Source organism: Aythya marila (assembly GCF_965140915.1).
Source record: "Aythya marila genome assembly, chromosome: 2".
Lineage (NCBI taxonomy): Eukaryota > Metazoa > Chordata > Aves > Anseriformes > Anatidae > Aythya > Aythya marila.
Window position 1 is genome coordinate 61,053,117 of NC_139043.1, and position 15,676 is coordinate 61,068,792.

General features: G+C 42.5%; 1 protein-coding gene across 1 annotated transcript in view; it reads left to right on the forward strand.

Moving 5' to 3' along the window:
- ITPRID1 (ITPR interacting domain containing 1) overlaps window positions 1-15,439 on the forward strand; it is a gene marked incomplete at its 5' end in the record, with an annotated part of 72,008 nt that extends 56,569 nt beyond the window's left edge. The window contains 6 exons of the mRNA XM_082755352.1: window positions 4,070-4,155; window positions 4,532-6,037; window positions 12,753-12,880; window positions 13,566-13,677; window positions 13,994-14,347; window positions 15,290-15,439. Coding sequence (XP_082611478.1) covers window positions 4,070-4,155; window positions 4,532-6,037; window positions 12,753-12,880; window positions 13,566-13,677; window positions 13,994-14,347; window positions 15,290-15,346 — 2,243 coding nt within the window. The 3' untranslated portion in view covers window positions 15,347-15,439. The remainder of the gene's footprint in view (window positions 1-4,069; window positions 4,156-4,531; window positions 6,038-12,752; window positions 12,881-13,565; window positions 13,678-13,993; window positions 14,348-15,289) is intronic.
- Between the last annotated feature and the right edge of the window lie 237 nt (window positions 15,440-15,676).

The window sequence follows — 15,676 nt, forward strand, 5'->3', positions numbered from 1 at the left end:
CACCTCTTACTTCAGTGGTACTTCCATTCAACTGTTGTTGAATTAAACTATTGTTGAATTGAAGTGTTTTGTCAAGCCCCAATCAACAAGGTATTTATGTGTGCACTAAACTCTGGGTGTGGGAACATTATGCATAGATTTAAGCCCAAATCTAGTTTTCTTGCTGAATTTAACATGAGTGTTTAAGTTGTAATGATGCTAGTGCCTTAAGCGTTTCACGTGAGAGATTGCATACTGTCTTTGCTTGTATAGCTAAGTGAAAAACTTAGACTAAGCCTTTCAGGCTTCTCTTACTTTCATGATATCTGACTACATTGTGGTGCCTCTGCATTGTTTAGTCCCATGTATATAACAGATAGTTTTAGAAATGCCTAACTACATCAAGGTCCTTCAACATTTAAATAACTACAGGGGAAAAAAAAAAAAAAAAAAAAAAAAAAGGCATTGCTAGGCTGCAATTGGCTGTTCTGTTATTTCCTATGACAGGATGAGTAGTCCAGATTTTAATTTGTGAATTTAAAATTCAAATTTGCACAAATGCTCTTGCCTTTGAAATTTTTGTGCCTGTGCTTCCCCAAATACTCAAATGAGGTAGAAAACAAACACTGGAGTGCACTGACCCATGTTAATGTGATTCACTAGACATACAAAAAATATAGTATGATTTATAAGCAATGCAGAAGTTCTCATGGCATCTTTTCATGTTGTGAGTATTCTCCAGGTTGGAAACTAGAAAGAGGTTGTGTTGTTTGCAGCCAAGTCCACATAAAACCAGCTGCAGAGTCTTCAGAGGAACCCAGAACTGCACTCCAGCACTTATTTTTTTTATTAATTAGGGAATATTCTTTCATTAGTGGTAAACCTAGAAGCCCAGTAGGTTCAGAAAGATCCTGCATGGAAGGCTGGTGAAAACGGAAGCCACTGTATCTGCATGAAATTGGATTGATCAAGTAAATGGTTGGAAAGCTGTGGGACCTTTGAGGTTTGGAAGGCATGTACTTTCTTATGTGGTACAGAATGAAGCAGCAACCTGATTAGTAAGTTCCTCTAACCTATTTTTATTTAAAATTCAGGCAGAACAGAAATGGAATGCAGGAGCTAAACTATCCCAGTTCAATTAGCACAGAAAGGCGAAGAGCCAAGGTTTTCCTCACCAAGGTCTTCAGGGGCAATTCTCAGGTTTCCTCTTTCCAGCATAGCCAGATGTATTCTCCGCACAGGGCCCAGAGTTGTAATTTTTATCTCATAGTTGAATACTGGTCTGCGTCTCTACTTCTTCTCCAAACATACTTTATCTTTCCTTTGTGTGATGCTCTGCATGTATTTGCAGAATCTCTACAGGTTTGGGTGTCTCCACACACTAGGAGAACTGAGTGGAACTACATGAATAATGGATAATTTGGTTCACTGGATGAACCAAATGATTGGGGAAAAATGTGGTTTAGGTAGACTGGAATTAAAAACATGTTTTGCTTAATGTTCAGGTGATTTAACCCATTTTTTTTCACCTTTCTACTTTAAATTAAAAAATGAAGTTACTCTCAGAAAAAATAAAAATAAAAATAAAGGTATATTTGAAAGAGAAAGGAACATTTAAAAAATGCCAAAGTATACCATGCAAATTTTGCTGATCCTTCCTACTGTCTTTTTGGTCAACTTGTATCCTTCCTAAAGATGCTCTTCCTGTTGTTGAAAGACTTAGTTCATTTAAAAATAAGGAATTGTTGCTTCTAAGCAGTGAGAGTTTTTTAGATGCTAGCAACAGCATACAGTCTGGATGTTTTCAGAAAAGATGATATTTATAGGAATTTGTCCTGGGAGACCTAGCAGAAACTTGGGCTTATAGCTATCCTCACCAGGTACTACAGCCTGCCAAGAAAAACTGTACTGTTACCATTGGCAAACTATTAACTTTCACAAAGAGGGAAACTGTTCCTTCTCAGGACAGCACTAGCCATGCTCTAATTTTCAGCCTCACTTACTCCCTCCCTGCTTGGGACACTAAGTTGAAACGAAGTGATAGATTGGCCCAGTCCTCATCCAAAGCATGGTTTCCTCAGTACACAAATGCTGCCTTCCTCTCACAAATGCTGCAAATATTACTTGACTCTGGTATACAGACTTTAAACCAGACATAGTTTACTTGACTCTCATATATAGACATTAAAACTGAGCTGCCTCAATTTGAAAAGGATATCATGTTTAATCTAGTTTCTACACAGCCCCAGCCTGCAGCATGACCTTTCTTCCCAACACGGCACTGCTTCACATTTCTCCCGGGAGCATGCGTGAAGTCTTGAAGACTTGAAGTCTTTGTGGGAGCACTATGACAATCTTTATAGCTTTTCACTTCTCCTTGAATTGGAGGATCGTATTTGTTTTCACTACGTCTTATTTTAAATTCAGACTTCAGTGGAAATCACTGAAACTTTCACTGGCTTTGAATAAAGTGTTCCAGAGTCAGAGAAAAATCTCATCTTTTAAAAACTCCTTATCTCCACCTGCATGCATAGCCTAGATATGGCCTGGCACATTTGATAGGATCTCACATGTCGGTGTGGGATGTAATGATTAAATTAGGCGCCTGAATGTACTTGGAAAAGATCTGCAGCACAGATCCTCAAAGACTTCACTTTACATAGATTAAATGGGGAATTTAAGTCTTTACGCTGGAAATATTAGTTAACTACACATCTAACATGTAGGTAGGTGCAAATTAGATGCCTAACTCAGATGAAGGTGATTTCACCTTCAGCGGTTTGACTGAATTGTGCTTAAGATGGTTCTCATTCAACCATGAATTTATTTTCTCTTGGAAGTTTCTATTTTGCTTACATAAAAATTGTAGAAACTGGATTCATACTCAGAATGGTCATTAGGTCCTGTTACATAACCATTTTTTAAATACAGAGACAGACTTTCAGAGTGGTTTGAGCCTTGGTTTATGTATATACCTTGAATGTTATTTAGTGAGAGCCATGATAGCTGAGCACACCTGACACCTACTTCCAAGGGAGTTCAGGGAGGCTTGTGGAGGTCTTTCTGTAGCCTAATGGCAATGATGTTAACTGTCTCTGTGGACATTTAATCCAGTCATTATGTTTCACCTTGTGACTAAAGATCAGCCCAGAGTGTACCATCACATACCTTGGGTAGTGCTCTAGCTAGTTAATGGTGTGTCTGGACAGACTGGACGGTTGCAATACATAAACGCTTTTGACTGTGTTGTTGGAACAGATGCTTTGCATTTCTTCAAGTAATGGGCCAGACCTGACTACAGCCACCTGGTCTTGACTAGGTTAGAAAGTGAATTCTAACAGCACTACTCTTCCATTAAAAGTTATGCGTGTTGTTTTGTTGTTGTTGTTGTTGTTTTTTTAATTCTTTTTCTTTTTTTCTTTTTTTTCCCCCTATATGTAATTTCTAGTAGCATTTCAGCTACTTTTGTATTCTACGTGTTTCAGGATTAAAACAGGCACTAAATAAGCAGATAACGTGGTTTTCTAACTCTGCAGACTTTAAAGCATGAAGGTCAAGTTTTGTTATATCCTCTGATGGAGGGTCTTTCTCTCATGGGGCGTTATTTTGAGTTTCATAGTGGCTCAACTAAAACATTTATACTTTTCAAAAATTTTTAAGCCTTTCTACATTTTTATGTATGGAAAACTATAGGCCAGACTAACACACTGGAAGCAACAGCTGGCAAAGATGCAACGGGTAATTGAAACAGCTTCAAAAAAAAAAAGTTTAGAGAATCTGTAGAGCAGTCTCCCTGGGGGAGAAGCTGAACCACGATGTCGTTTGTGGGAAACTGCAAAGATGAGTTTTGAGACCACCCACAAAACAGGCATTTTTCAGCAACTTCGTTGCAAATTTTGTAATGTCTGAGATGGGAACCACGTATTTCTCATCTGAGATAGAAAAGTGACTGATATGCTGATGATACTAAGTGACAACGCAAGTAATTCATTTAAAAAACATAATATGTGTTTTTGGTTCTGCAGTTGCTGTCTACAAATAGATTGTATGATTTTCATTATTTGATGCCTCATCCTTTTGTTTCCCCCAGCAGAGGTGATGGTGACAAGAACAAGCAGCTGCCAATCAGACAGCAGTGGGTTCATGGAGGAGCTGCCAGAGCCCTTAGTTTTGCAAGTAAGGAATCGATCAATATTCTATATTAATCAGCAGATCTGTGAAAACTCTGTAACCCTGGCACAAGTAACAAACAAACAAACAAATAAATAAATAATCATGGAGTCAGGAAAGCTTAATGAAAACAAATTCACCTTCCTAGAAAACCTCATAAGGCAAGAAGCATTCTCAGAGCTTTGTGCAATTCTCCCACCACACTAATGCAAGATTTGCGCAAGGTTAGAGAAGAAATGAGACATGAATCTTTGACGGAACAAAGTAGTGGTTGCTAAATGAAAATGATAGTAAAACTGTAATTAAAACTGTAATATATATATATATATTTTTTTTCTCCCCCTATTTTTCCTCCCTTTTTTTCTTCTTTTATTTTCTTCAGAATGCATCTTTGTCAGGAAAGATGAATATTATTTCTGATAACTACAATGAAGAAACAGCCCTGTCACATAGGACAAAGTTTCCTATGTTAAATCAAGATTTCCAACAAAATCCAGATGATTGTGTTACTGAGGTCTTCATCACAGCTTATGAGAGCATCTTGAAAGTATCTAAGCCAACAAAAGCATGCAGTGACCAGGGAGAAGAGATTAGTCTCCTGCTGACTGCAGAAAATGGTGATTATCAGGCCCGTAATGTTGAGCTACATAGTCTTGTCCAAGAAAGATTACACGATATGGACAAGAAAGAGCATAAAACTGGAAGAAAGCAACTGGAAAAAGAGGAGTGCATGAAACAGTACACTCCTTGTTTTAAGAGTGATACTCAGGATGAAGGAGATCCTATCTCCTCAAAATCTGATCATCAGTTTTGTTTCAGTACAGGACATAAAAATGCAAATATAGCCTTCACTGAACTGAGTGATACAAACCATGCAGTCATCAGTGAGGGCAAACACAGAGGCAATGATGAAGGTGAGAGGTGCCTGACTGAAAAGCACATTGGATTTGCATATCAAGAAAATGCCCATGGAAGCAGTATAGAACATGTTAAAGGACAGTGGTGGGGCCAGGAAGTGGTTGGCAAAGATGGTACCCTGCTTGCAGTGAATGAGGAGACAAATAGACAGATGCTCTGCAACTTGGATAATAATGCAAAAAATACAAGATACTTCTCTGAAAGGGGGCTCACAGAAACTCTGTGTCAGGGCATGGCAGTGCAGAGTGGGAGTAGTGCCACTTCAAGCAGCTCTTCACAAGTATCTTGCAGTCCTCTGTGCTGCCTAGCAGAAGGGCCTGGATTAAGCTCCCCTGAAGATCAACAGACTGGTAGCATAAGGGAGATGTTAGGTGCTGACAAACCTGAACAGGCAGGCACTGTCCAAAACTGCAAAATGACTCGTACTCCTCTGAAATCTGTTACTGTTCAGATGCCTTCAGGGCTGGAGTTTACTTCAACGGTGAAGTGCAAAGGGCAAAATGCTCCTTGCATTGAAAGCCTTGCTAAGGATGACCCTGTGGACATGTTCAGCATATTAGCGCTCCCTGATGGTCGTCATCTTGTGTGGTCAGACCCAGGGGCTTCAAAGGACGGTGTGAAGCAGACCACTGAGTCCTCCAGCCAAACTGACACCCTCACCAGGAAAACCAGGCCGTCACTACTGCTTTGTCCACCCCATAGCCACCTGACAAAATCAGCCTCTCTAGACAGCATGCTCTTTGGCAAATACAGATCGCACCACTGGGGTGAAACCTCTGGCATCACAGGTGCACAGGGCAATCACTGCTGTCGCTGCTGCTGCTGCCACAGCTGCTGCTCAGGGACATATCCTGTGGCTGTTTCTCCCCATCGCCTTGTAGGCTGCTGCTCAAACCACGCCACCACCAAGCTGCAGCTCTTGAAGACACTGACACTCCTGCAGAAAACTGCGATGCGAAATCTTCCTCAAGTGAGTAGGTTCCTTCAAATAATAATATATAGATGGCTGACACACTTATTTGCTAAATGCGCAAGCTATCTTTATCTTTCCTCTGCTATTTTTCTTGTTTCTTTAGTGAGACATATCTTGGGAATAAAACTGAGAAAATGGGGAGGGAAAGAAGCACTCCGTTCTGGACAGACATGGCAAACATGTCTGTGTACCTTCAGTTTTGTTGGGCCGCTTACTTTCATAATGTATGTTCATCAACTCAGTCTTAAAATATTTACTGTGAATAAAGTAATAAAGTGTAATAAAGGTGATAAAGTTTTCAGGTTAAGTGCAGAGAAGAAATAAGATTTGATTTAGAGAATGAGTTTCAATTAGTTTCTGTGAATCGGATGATTTACAGTAACTGAGTATTGTACTGGGTAGAAGAAGCAAGGTTATATAATTTAGTGCAATCCTCTTTTACTGAGAACTAACTTAATTTATATTATAGTGTTTGTTAAATACTGAATGTACATATTCAGATACATACCATAAGCCAAACTGATTTAAATCAAAGGGAAGAGCAACTTCTCAGAGCCTCAAGTCATTTTATCATGGTAGAGTAAGCAGTTTTCATTAAATCTAAGGCTGTGTTAAGATGACCGTTTGCAATAAAAAGATCAATAGTAAAAAGTCACCACATTATTATTTTTTTGGTCAGAATTGTTGAGAGGTCCCAAAAGTTGTGAAAGACTCAGGATGTGTTGGGTAAGAAAGAAAGGAATGGAACTGAGAAGGGCTTTTATGTCCTGGGAAAAATGTAGTGCAGTATACATCCAGATTCTTTGCAGGACTTCCTGTTTTTCCTCTTTTGATGCCACATCGTTGAATATATAAATCTGCAATGTCTTGTCTTTTAACATTATATGGAAAAACATGCATTTGTTAGCTATCATGCTGTTGCCACAAGATGGCAGTGAATCAGTAACTTATGGTGGACTAGAAGCTTGTTCTCACTGATTACTACTTAATCACTCTTCTAATAGGGGCTAGTGGTGATTTTTCTTCTGCAGTCTGTGGACAGGGAGTGTGGGAGGAAAAGGCTTTGCACCATACTGTTATCCAAGATCTGTCCTTAGGGATATGGCTTCACATCACCATCACTGTGCAATAAGAGAGTGAATATACTGAATATTAGCCACTCTGTAGATATTTCATGGTTGCATATTTTTGCTTTACACTAAAGGTAAGGTAGTACTGAAAGACGTACTGTTCGCATAAACTCGTGGCTTCGAGACTGGTGTGACCGGCAGAATTTCGGTTTCTTTGATCATGGGAAGGTCTACGCTACACCGGGCCTGATGGCACCGGATGGGATGCGCCTCTCTCGGAGAGGGGTAAGGATCTTCGGTCAGGAGTTGGCAGGGCTGATAGATAGGGCTTTAAACTAGAGTCGAAGGGGGAAGGGGCTAAAACCAGGCGCGCCGGTGAAGACCTAAGGGATGGTACGCTAGAATCAGAGGGGCTGTGTGCCAGTGGGGTCCTTTGGTCAGATCCGCAAGGTGCTGAGTGTAAGGAGACGCACCTGAAGTGCTTTTACACAAACGCACGCAGTATGAGGAATAAAATAGATGAGCTAGAAGTCCTGGCCCAGTCCCGCAACTACGACATCATCGGCATAAGCGAAACCTGGTGGGATGAGTCCTGTGACTGGGGTGTTGCGATAGATGGTTACAGGCTCTTCAGGAGGGACAGGCAGGGTAGGCGTGGTGGTGGGGTGGCGATGTATGTGAAGCAGGGGCTGGACTGTGTGGAACTTCAGGTCGGCGATGGCAAAGTTGAGAGCCTCTGGGTAAGGATCAAGGGACGAACGAATAAAGGGGATGTCGTTGTGGGAGTCTATTACAGACCGCCTGGCCAGGATGATAGCGCCGATAAATTATTCTTTACAGAACTAAGAGAGGCCTCGAGATTAACTCCCCTTGTCCTTATGGGGGACTTCAACTTGCCGGACGTTAACTGGGAGTGCCACACGGCTGACACGAGCAAGTCCAGGAGGTTCATGAAGCACCTAGATGATAACTTCTTGGTGCAGGTGCTAACGGAGCCAACTAGGAAAGGTGCCCTCCTAGACCTGTTGCTAGAAAACAGAGAGGGTCTGGTGGGAGATGTGGTGATTGGTGGCCGCCTCGGTCATAGCGACCATGAAGTGGTTGAGTTCAAAATTTATGGTGACAGAAGGAAAAGTGCCACCAAAACCTCATCCCTAGATATGGGGAAAGCGGACTTCAGGCTGCTCAGGGAACTAGTCAGTAAGGTCCCCTGGGAAACTGCTCTTGAAGGCCTCGATGTCCACCAGTGCTGGTCACTCTTTAAGCGATGCCTCCTAGAAGCACAAGATAAGGCAATTCCAAAATATCGCAAGTCAGGCAGGCGGGGCAGGAGGCCAGCGTGGCTAACTAGGAATGTTCTAATGGAGATTAGGCGGAAACAGAGAGTGTTTCGCTACTGGAAGGAGGGCCAGGCGTCATGGAAAGAATACAGGGATGCTGTTCGTGTTTGTAGGGAGAAAGTTCGAGTGGCCAAAGCACAGCTAGAGTTGAAGCTGGCTGTGTCTGTGAGAGAAAATAAAAAGGGTTTTTTTAGATATGTAAATGGAAAAAGGAGAACTAAAGAATACATAGGGCCGCTCCTTGATAGGGAAGGTCTCCTCACAGACGATGACGTAGGCAAAGCAGAGACGCTTAACGCCTTCTTTGCCTCTGTCTTCAATGCCGATGATGGGCTTCGAGACCCAGGGTGCCCTGAGCTGGAGGACCAGGACGGTGGGGATGACAAACTCCCAACTGACCCTGAACGTGTGCGGGATTTGCTACTCCACCTGGATCCCTACAAGTCCATGGGTCCGGATGGGATTCATCCCCGGGTGCTGAAAGAGCTGGCGGATGTCATCGCGGAACCTCTATCAATTATTTTTCAACGATCCTGGGAATTTGGAGAGGTCCCGGTAGACTGGAAGCTGGCAAATGTTGTGCCGATTTTCAAGAAGGGTCAGAAAGAAGACCCTAGCAATTACAGGCCTGTCAGTCTCACGTCAGTGCCTGGTAAAATCATGGAGAAGTTGGTTCTTGGACTTATTGAGGCACACCTGGGGGACAAAGCAGTCATTGGTCCCAGCCAGCATGGGTTTGTGAAGGGTAGGTCCTGCCTAACTAACCTGATTTCCTTTTATGATAAGATCACCCGTATGGTGGACCAAGGGAAACCAGCTGATGTGATTTTTTTGGACTTCAGCAAGGCTTTTGACACGGTTTCCCATAGGATCCTACTGGACAAAATGTCCACCATACAGCTAAATAAAAACATCATACGATGGGTGAGCAATTGGCTAACGGGCAGGGCCCAAAGGGTTATGGTAAATGGAGCTGCGTCAGGCTGGCAGGCAGTCACCAGTGGGGTCCCTCAAGGCTCCATTTTAGGGCCGGTACTTTTCAATATTTTTATAAACGATCTGGATGTAGGAATAGAGGGTATTTTGAGCAAGTTTGCTGATGACACCAAACTTGGAGGAGTTGTGGACTCAAATGAGGGCGTAAAGGCCTTGCAGAGGGATCTGGACAGGTTGGAGAGCTGGGCGATCACCAACCGCATGAAGTTCAATAAGAGCAAGTGCCGGGTCCTGCACCTGGGACGGGGAAACCCTGGCTGCATGTACAGACTGGGCGATGAGACGCTGGAGAGCAGCCTAGAAGAGAGGGATCTGGGGGTCGTGGTAGACAGCAAGTTGAATATGAGCCAGCAGTGTGCCCTGGCAGCCAGGAGGGCCAATCGTGTCCTGGGGTGCATCAAGCACGGCATCGCTAGTAGGTCAAGGGAGGTGATTGTCCCGCTCTACTCTGCGCTGGTGCGGCCTCACCTCGAGTACTGTGTGCAGTTCTGGGCACCACAGTATAAAAAGGACATGAAACTGTTGGAAAGTGTCCAGAGGAGGGCTACGAAGATGGTGAAAGGCCTTGAGGGGAAGACGTACGAGGAGCGGCTGAGGTCACTGGGCCTGTTCAGCCTGGAGAAGAGGAGGCTGAGGGGAGACCTTATCACAGTCTACAACTTCCTCGTAAGGGGGTGTCGAGAGGCAGGAGACCTTTTCTCCATTAACACTAGTGACAGGACCCGCGGGAACGGGGTTAAGCTGAGGCAGGGGAAATTTAGGCTGGACGTCAGGAAGGGGTTCTTCACAGAGAGGGTGGTCGCACACTGGAACAGGCTCCCCAGGGAAGTGGTCACTGCACCGAGCCTGTCTGAATTTAAGAAGAGATTGGACTGTGAACTTAGGCACATGGTCTGAACTTTTGGGTAGACCTGTGCGGTGTCAAGAGTTGGACTTGATGATCCTTAAGGGTCCCTTCCAACTCAGGGTATTCTATGATTCTATGATTCTAGTTTCTACGTATTTTACTGTAAGAAGCTCTCTCAGGTTCTACCCCATTTATCAAGGGCATGCACAGGGAATGCAACCACTGTGGAGCAACTGGTAGATAGTAATGGTACCCTACTTGTACTCACTTTACTTGAAAAAATGGCCTGCCTTGGAGTGTTCCTGGGCAAGTTAGTCCCCCCCCTCCATCCCTGTTGAGATTGAACTATGAATAAATCTATGTGAACATGTGCTCTGTGATATGCCTGAACAGTCAGTGCCAGGGGAGCTGTCCTTACCTCATCCATAACATTTTCACAAACCTCGTTATACTTTTTGGATCTTTTGCATGGTGTTTTCCAGATTTCTGTTAGTCTTGAGGAATCATTTATATATAGTCCGTTGACTTCATAGTGATGTGCAGGACAGGAGCTCTTCAGTCTCATTTGGGCACACCTTTCTGATGGCTAGATATCCTGATCTCTAGATTTGGTGGTGAGATGAAGTCCTCTTTATTATATGGGTACTGCTGACTAGCAGTACCTAGCACTCTCATCTAGGAACAGGCAAACTTCCTGAGGATCAAGATTAAAGACTGTGGAGGGGAGCTGAGGGGGGATGAGCAATCAGCCAACACTTGATCCGAAGGTCCTCGTAACAGTTGACTGCCTCAGTGGGGTGCATGATTGTTGCCCTAACCTATAGCATTAAGAGAACCAACTGTGCTCCACATGGAGTAGACTCTTAGGAGAGCTCTGCTCCACTACAGTCATAGGACCAGCTCTGTCAAATCACTACCAATCTCTGATTAGCCCTTTCTGATGCCATCCTATGCCACTTGAAGCTAGATAGTTCATTTGCTGTTATGGGAAAGTTTATCCCTGGGTTCATACACATCAAGAGCGTGCCTGTTGAAATGGAGATTGAGGATGAGGTTTATCAAATGCATGGGGAACATCTTTTGCTCTCGAGCTGAAGCTGTTCCTTCAGCAGGGCTGACTTCCTCATGTTTCAGGCCTTGGTGGGCCTGAGGGACACATTCAAGCATACAAAAATGAAGAGATCTTCAAAGGCTGTGATTCCAGGGATTCAAAGAGATCAAGCATTGCCACACTTTGTAGACATGACTCTTGCTCTTGGTCAGTTATGGTAGTCAGCAGTGGAGTGCAGGTTCCTACACTATCTTCCCATGATTTGCTAGAGACTAAAATCTGCCAAAGCAAGAACATGCTGAACTCCTTCTTGCACTCTGAGCAATTTAAGATGTAATAGGGACATGCCTTCAGAAGGCAGGTGGTACTGTCTCCAAAATCACTTTGATGATGCTGTCTGCATTACTTCCTTTAATGAAGTGTTAAAAGTCAAGGAAAAGTATGTAATATGTCTAGAAACTTAGACATCTATGGACTATAGCAGCAGGATTTATTTTGATGTTACTAGCAGGTTGCACTTATATTATTCCTTTGCTCCAAAGTAGTAATGGGAAAATCTTAACGATTTTTTCTATACTATTGCTACTCATTCATCTGATCTTCTTTGAGACATTCCTGGTGTAGATGTTTACATCAGAGTAGATGTAAGTGATTAGTCATACTAGATTCCTTCTCTCAGTCAAAAAAAAAATAATAATGGTGACGTTTAATGATTCTATGATTTATGGCATAGATCCTCTGACATGTTATGGGTGTCTAATTTTGAAACAGAACAATTGCTCTGTCACCGTACTTGGATGTTTATCTGTTATGGTAAATGTCTGCACTTCGTTAGATAAATCCAATTCAAGCTGTCTAACGGGTAATAGATGAGAAATTATCAGAAACTTAGCAGAACCTGTCATGAAAGACATTTGTACCTCTCATAGTACTTATATTTCTTCACTCTCATACTTACTCTCCTTCTCCCTCTTCCTAGTTCTCTTTTTCAAAACAGTTTCTAACTTTCAGTGGACAGTAATTTCTCATTAATTCATAGTAACTCATCCTGCTGGAAGATAGTATCTGACGACAGCATAATATCAGGATTTGTCGCATTTTGCCAGATTTTTGATCAAAGTCCATTTCCCACTTCCATGGCAAAAATGAAATTCCCATTGACTTGACTAGTGCCACATCATCCTACATCATTTAGGAAACAAGGTGGTGACTGGGATGCGAGTGATGCACCCAGCACAAACACACTTGAAGTGCCATCTGGACTTTCATGGCAGCTACTCACAGAGCCCCTGTTGTGCAGTTAAGAGATGGGCCCATGTCCTTTGCACTGTCAGCTTCAAATGCACTTGCCATGGAGGCACTCAAAGAAAAGTAGTAAAGTGGGGTGTCTTCTTGCTTTTCTATGCAGTGTACCCTCCAGGAAATAGATCTGATGAAGATCTCCTGCCAGCACTTCCGTGAGAAGCTGGATGAGATTGAACAGCACCTGACTGAACAGCAGGCACTGCTTTCTGATGTTATGCCTGATGAAGGAAGGTAAAGGCAGCCCCACACACTTACTTAAATCCAAAGCTAGCACCAGCAACAGCCCATGGGCACTTACAGTCTGTCTGGACACTTGTGTTACCATTACTGGTCAGTGAGTTACAGCCGTAGGCATCCTGAAAGTGGAAAAGTATTGTGATTTTTGCTTAGAAGAAAGTCCAGCTACTCTCCATACTGTTCAATCATGTATTATGAAGGGGAAAATTGCCCTATAAATGTAGACTAGATTTTTAGTGTGGAATTACTGTATTTTAATAGTAATAGGAATCCAGGAATAGGTATCAGTTAGCTTTTCATGGATTCTGCCCACGTTCACAGTGATTATTGAGAAGCCTCATTTATACAAAAAGTTCGTAGGGGCTTCTAGTCTTGAGCTGCATGAAAGTAGGACATTTATGTAGTCTTTGTGATAGTAATATATCAGAACTGATGAACCTGCCCAGACTCAAGCCCACTCTACAAATGCAACATGCTTAATTTTGCAAGTGGGATAACTGAAGACCTGGAGTTGAGTGGGCAATATTTTTTATTTTTTATATAATTTTTTGTAAGTTATTCCATGATCATGGGTAGAAATCAGATGGCAACAGTGTGTGATACAGGCATTATGGTGGGGCAGAGGAAGAGGAGCGTGCTCATTGCCCATTCAAGTGTGCTTTCACTTCTGACCCTGCAGGGAGGAAAGCAGAAACCTGCAACTCCTACAGCAGGCCATTCGTCAGGAGGTGGCAGAGCTGGAATTTCAGCTGAATGATCGAACTTGCCAAGTCAGAGAGGGCATCCTGATGGTATGTTGCACAAGCCACCACTCTGGGTCTTGTGGGAAGTTTTTCTGACAAGCTTGGGTTAGAGGGTAAAGACTGTAATGGCCACTGATAGAAGTCCTTTTGCAGATTTTACATTAGATATATCTGTTGGAATAAAATGTCCTCTAGGCCTTTCTCCTCCTTTTTATGGCAATGTCTCATTTGCCAAACATAGCATATCTTCTTCAGACCAAGCATAAGAAGCAGGCATGCTTCATATACTCTTGTGTATCCTGCTTGATTCCTTCTATTATATTTTTATTACTGCAATATGCTTTTCCTTCTATTTTCTCTGCAGCAGCTGGACCAATTACTGGTAGAACAATCCCATCTGTTTTCTGAGCTTGGACTCTCTGATTGGAAGGGAGAAAGAAATGCCCAGAATAAACAAGCACTTCCAGATGCTGCTGACATTGTGCATCCTAGAAGTGGGTGCTCAAAAATGGTACTTCAAGGAGCTCCTAGCAAAAACATCACAGCAGCAGACTCTCTATCTGCCCTGCAGCCAGGGGCACCCTTGGCACCATTTTCTACCAAGACAGTGCCTGAGCTGAATTCAGGTGAGTCTGACCCACAGGAACCCTCCACCAGCAAAAAGGAAATAAAAGGACCTCCCCAAGCAAAAATGGACTTTAAGACCTTTATACGCAATGTAAGAAGCTGTTTTAGTCTCAGCCTCAAAGTTTTAAGTGGAAGGGATTGCTGACTCACAATGCAGTTGAGCTATGCAGTGCCTCGTTGCCGCAGCCTAGATCAGGACACTTTCCTGCTAAACGGTGTGTTCATCCCAAGGGACAGAGCCTGTGCTTCAGGGCACTGTCAGCCTGCACAGACAGCACAGGAACAGGCTGGGACTGGACCTGCCTTGCTATTTCTCTCTAAGCTGTGGCAATGACCCAGATGCTCCAGAGAGACGCATATATAAATACGTACATGATGTCTGCTAGGCTTGCTTGAACTCTGGATGCAACTGTTCAACTAATTGGTATATTCAAACCTCTCCTATAGTGTGAAATTAGTAATTTATGGCTTCAGTTTGCAAAGCCAATTACCTGGTTTTACAAGGGCAGTAAAGGCAGTGAAACGGAAGGTTTGTTGTTTTTCCAAAGAAATTTAAAGTCAGCATTTCTGACAGATCTGATCTCACAATGTAATCATAAAAGAAAAAAAAAAAAAGTTTGCTTGCCTTTCTGTTTATTAAATATTTCTAGCTAATTTCTTATCTGCCTTACACTTTGATGATCTGTTTTATCTCAACATGTGTCCCAATTTTTAAAGTAATGATCATTCTTTTAAGTGAACAGTTAGGGTCAAATTTTGCATAACATTCATATAAACAGTTGGAAAGAATACTCTGTACTGTAATATTACACTGCTTTCCTGATTTATGCTGATATTGCTATTGGTATTACCAAGCAGAATCAGATTCCTTTGCACACAAATCAAAGAATGAGAACCATAGACAGTAAGGAGCAAAGAACTGAAATTTATTTGATATCAGGTTTTGTCATCCTTTTGTACCCATTTCCTTTTCAGAGTAATCTTGGTCATTTTCTCAACATAACACATTTCCTTTTGTTTATTTTTTTTTCAGCTGAAGAAATCTTTCAGAAGTCCTTTAGGTAATGATTCAGCAGAAGGGAAAGACTGATGGAGGACAGACTGATGGATTTTGTTATTAATAATTGTGGCCTTTCTCCTTTAATACATGGTATATCTCAGAAGCAAATGAGCGAAACGCTGCTTTATGCAAAGTTTTGTTCACAGCAGTTTCATTTGCAATCAGGTGACTGGCCAGAAAAGCAGACATCTTCAAAGGATATTTCAAAAAGAGACACTGCATTTTGCTATTTTGTGAGTGCAAAACTTACTGTATTACTCTTGGCATGACATGGGGCTGTTCTTTGTAAAGTCATTTACAAAGAAGAGGAGAGGGCTTGTCTTAAGAAGAAACTTACAAACTTGTGGACAGCCTAGAAGG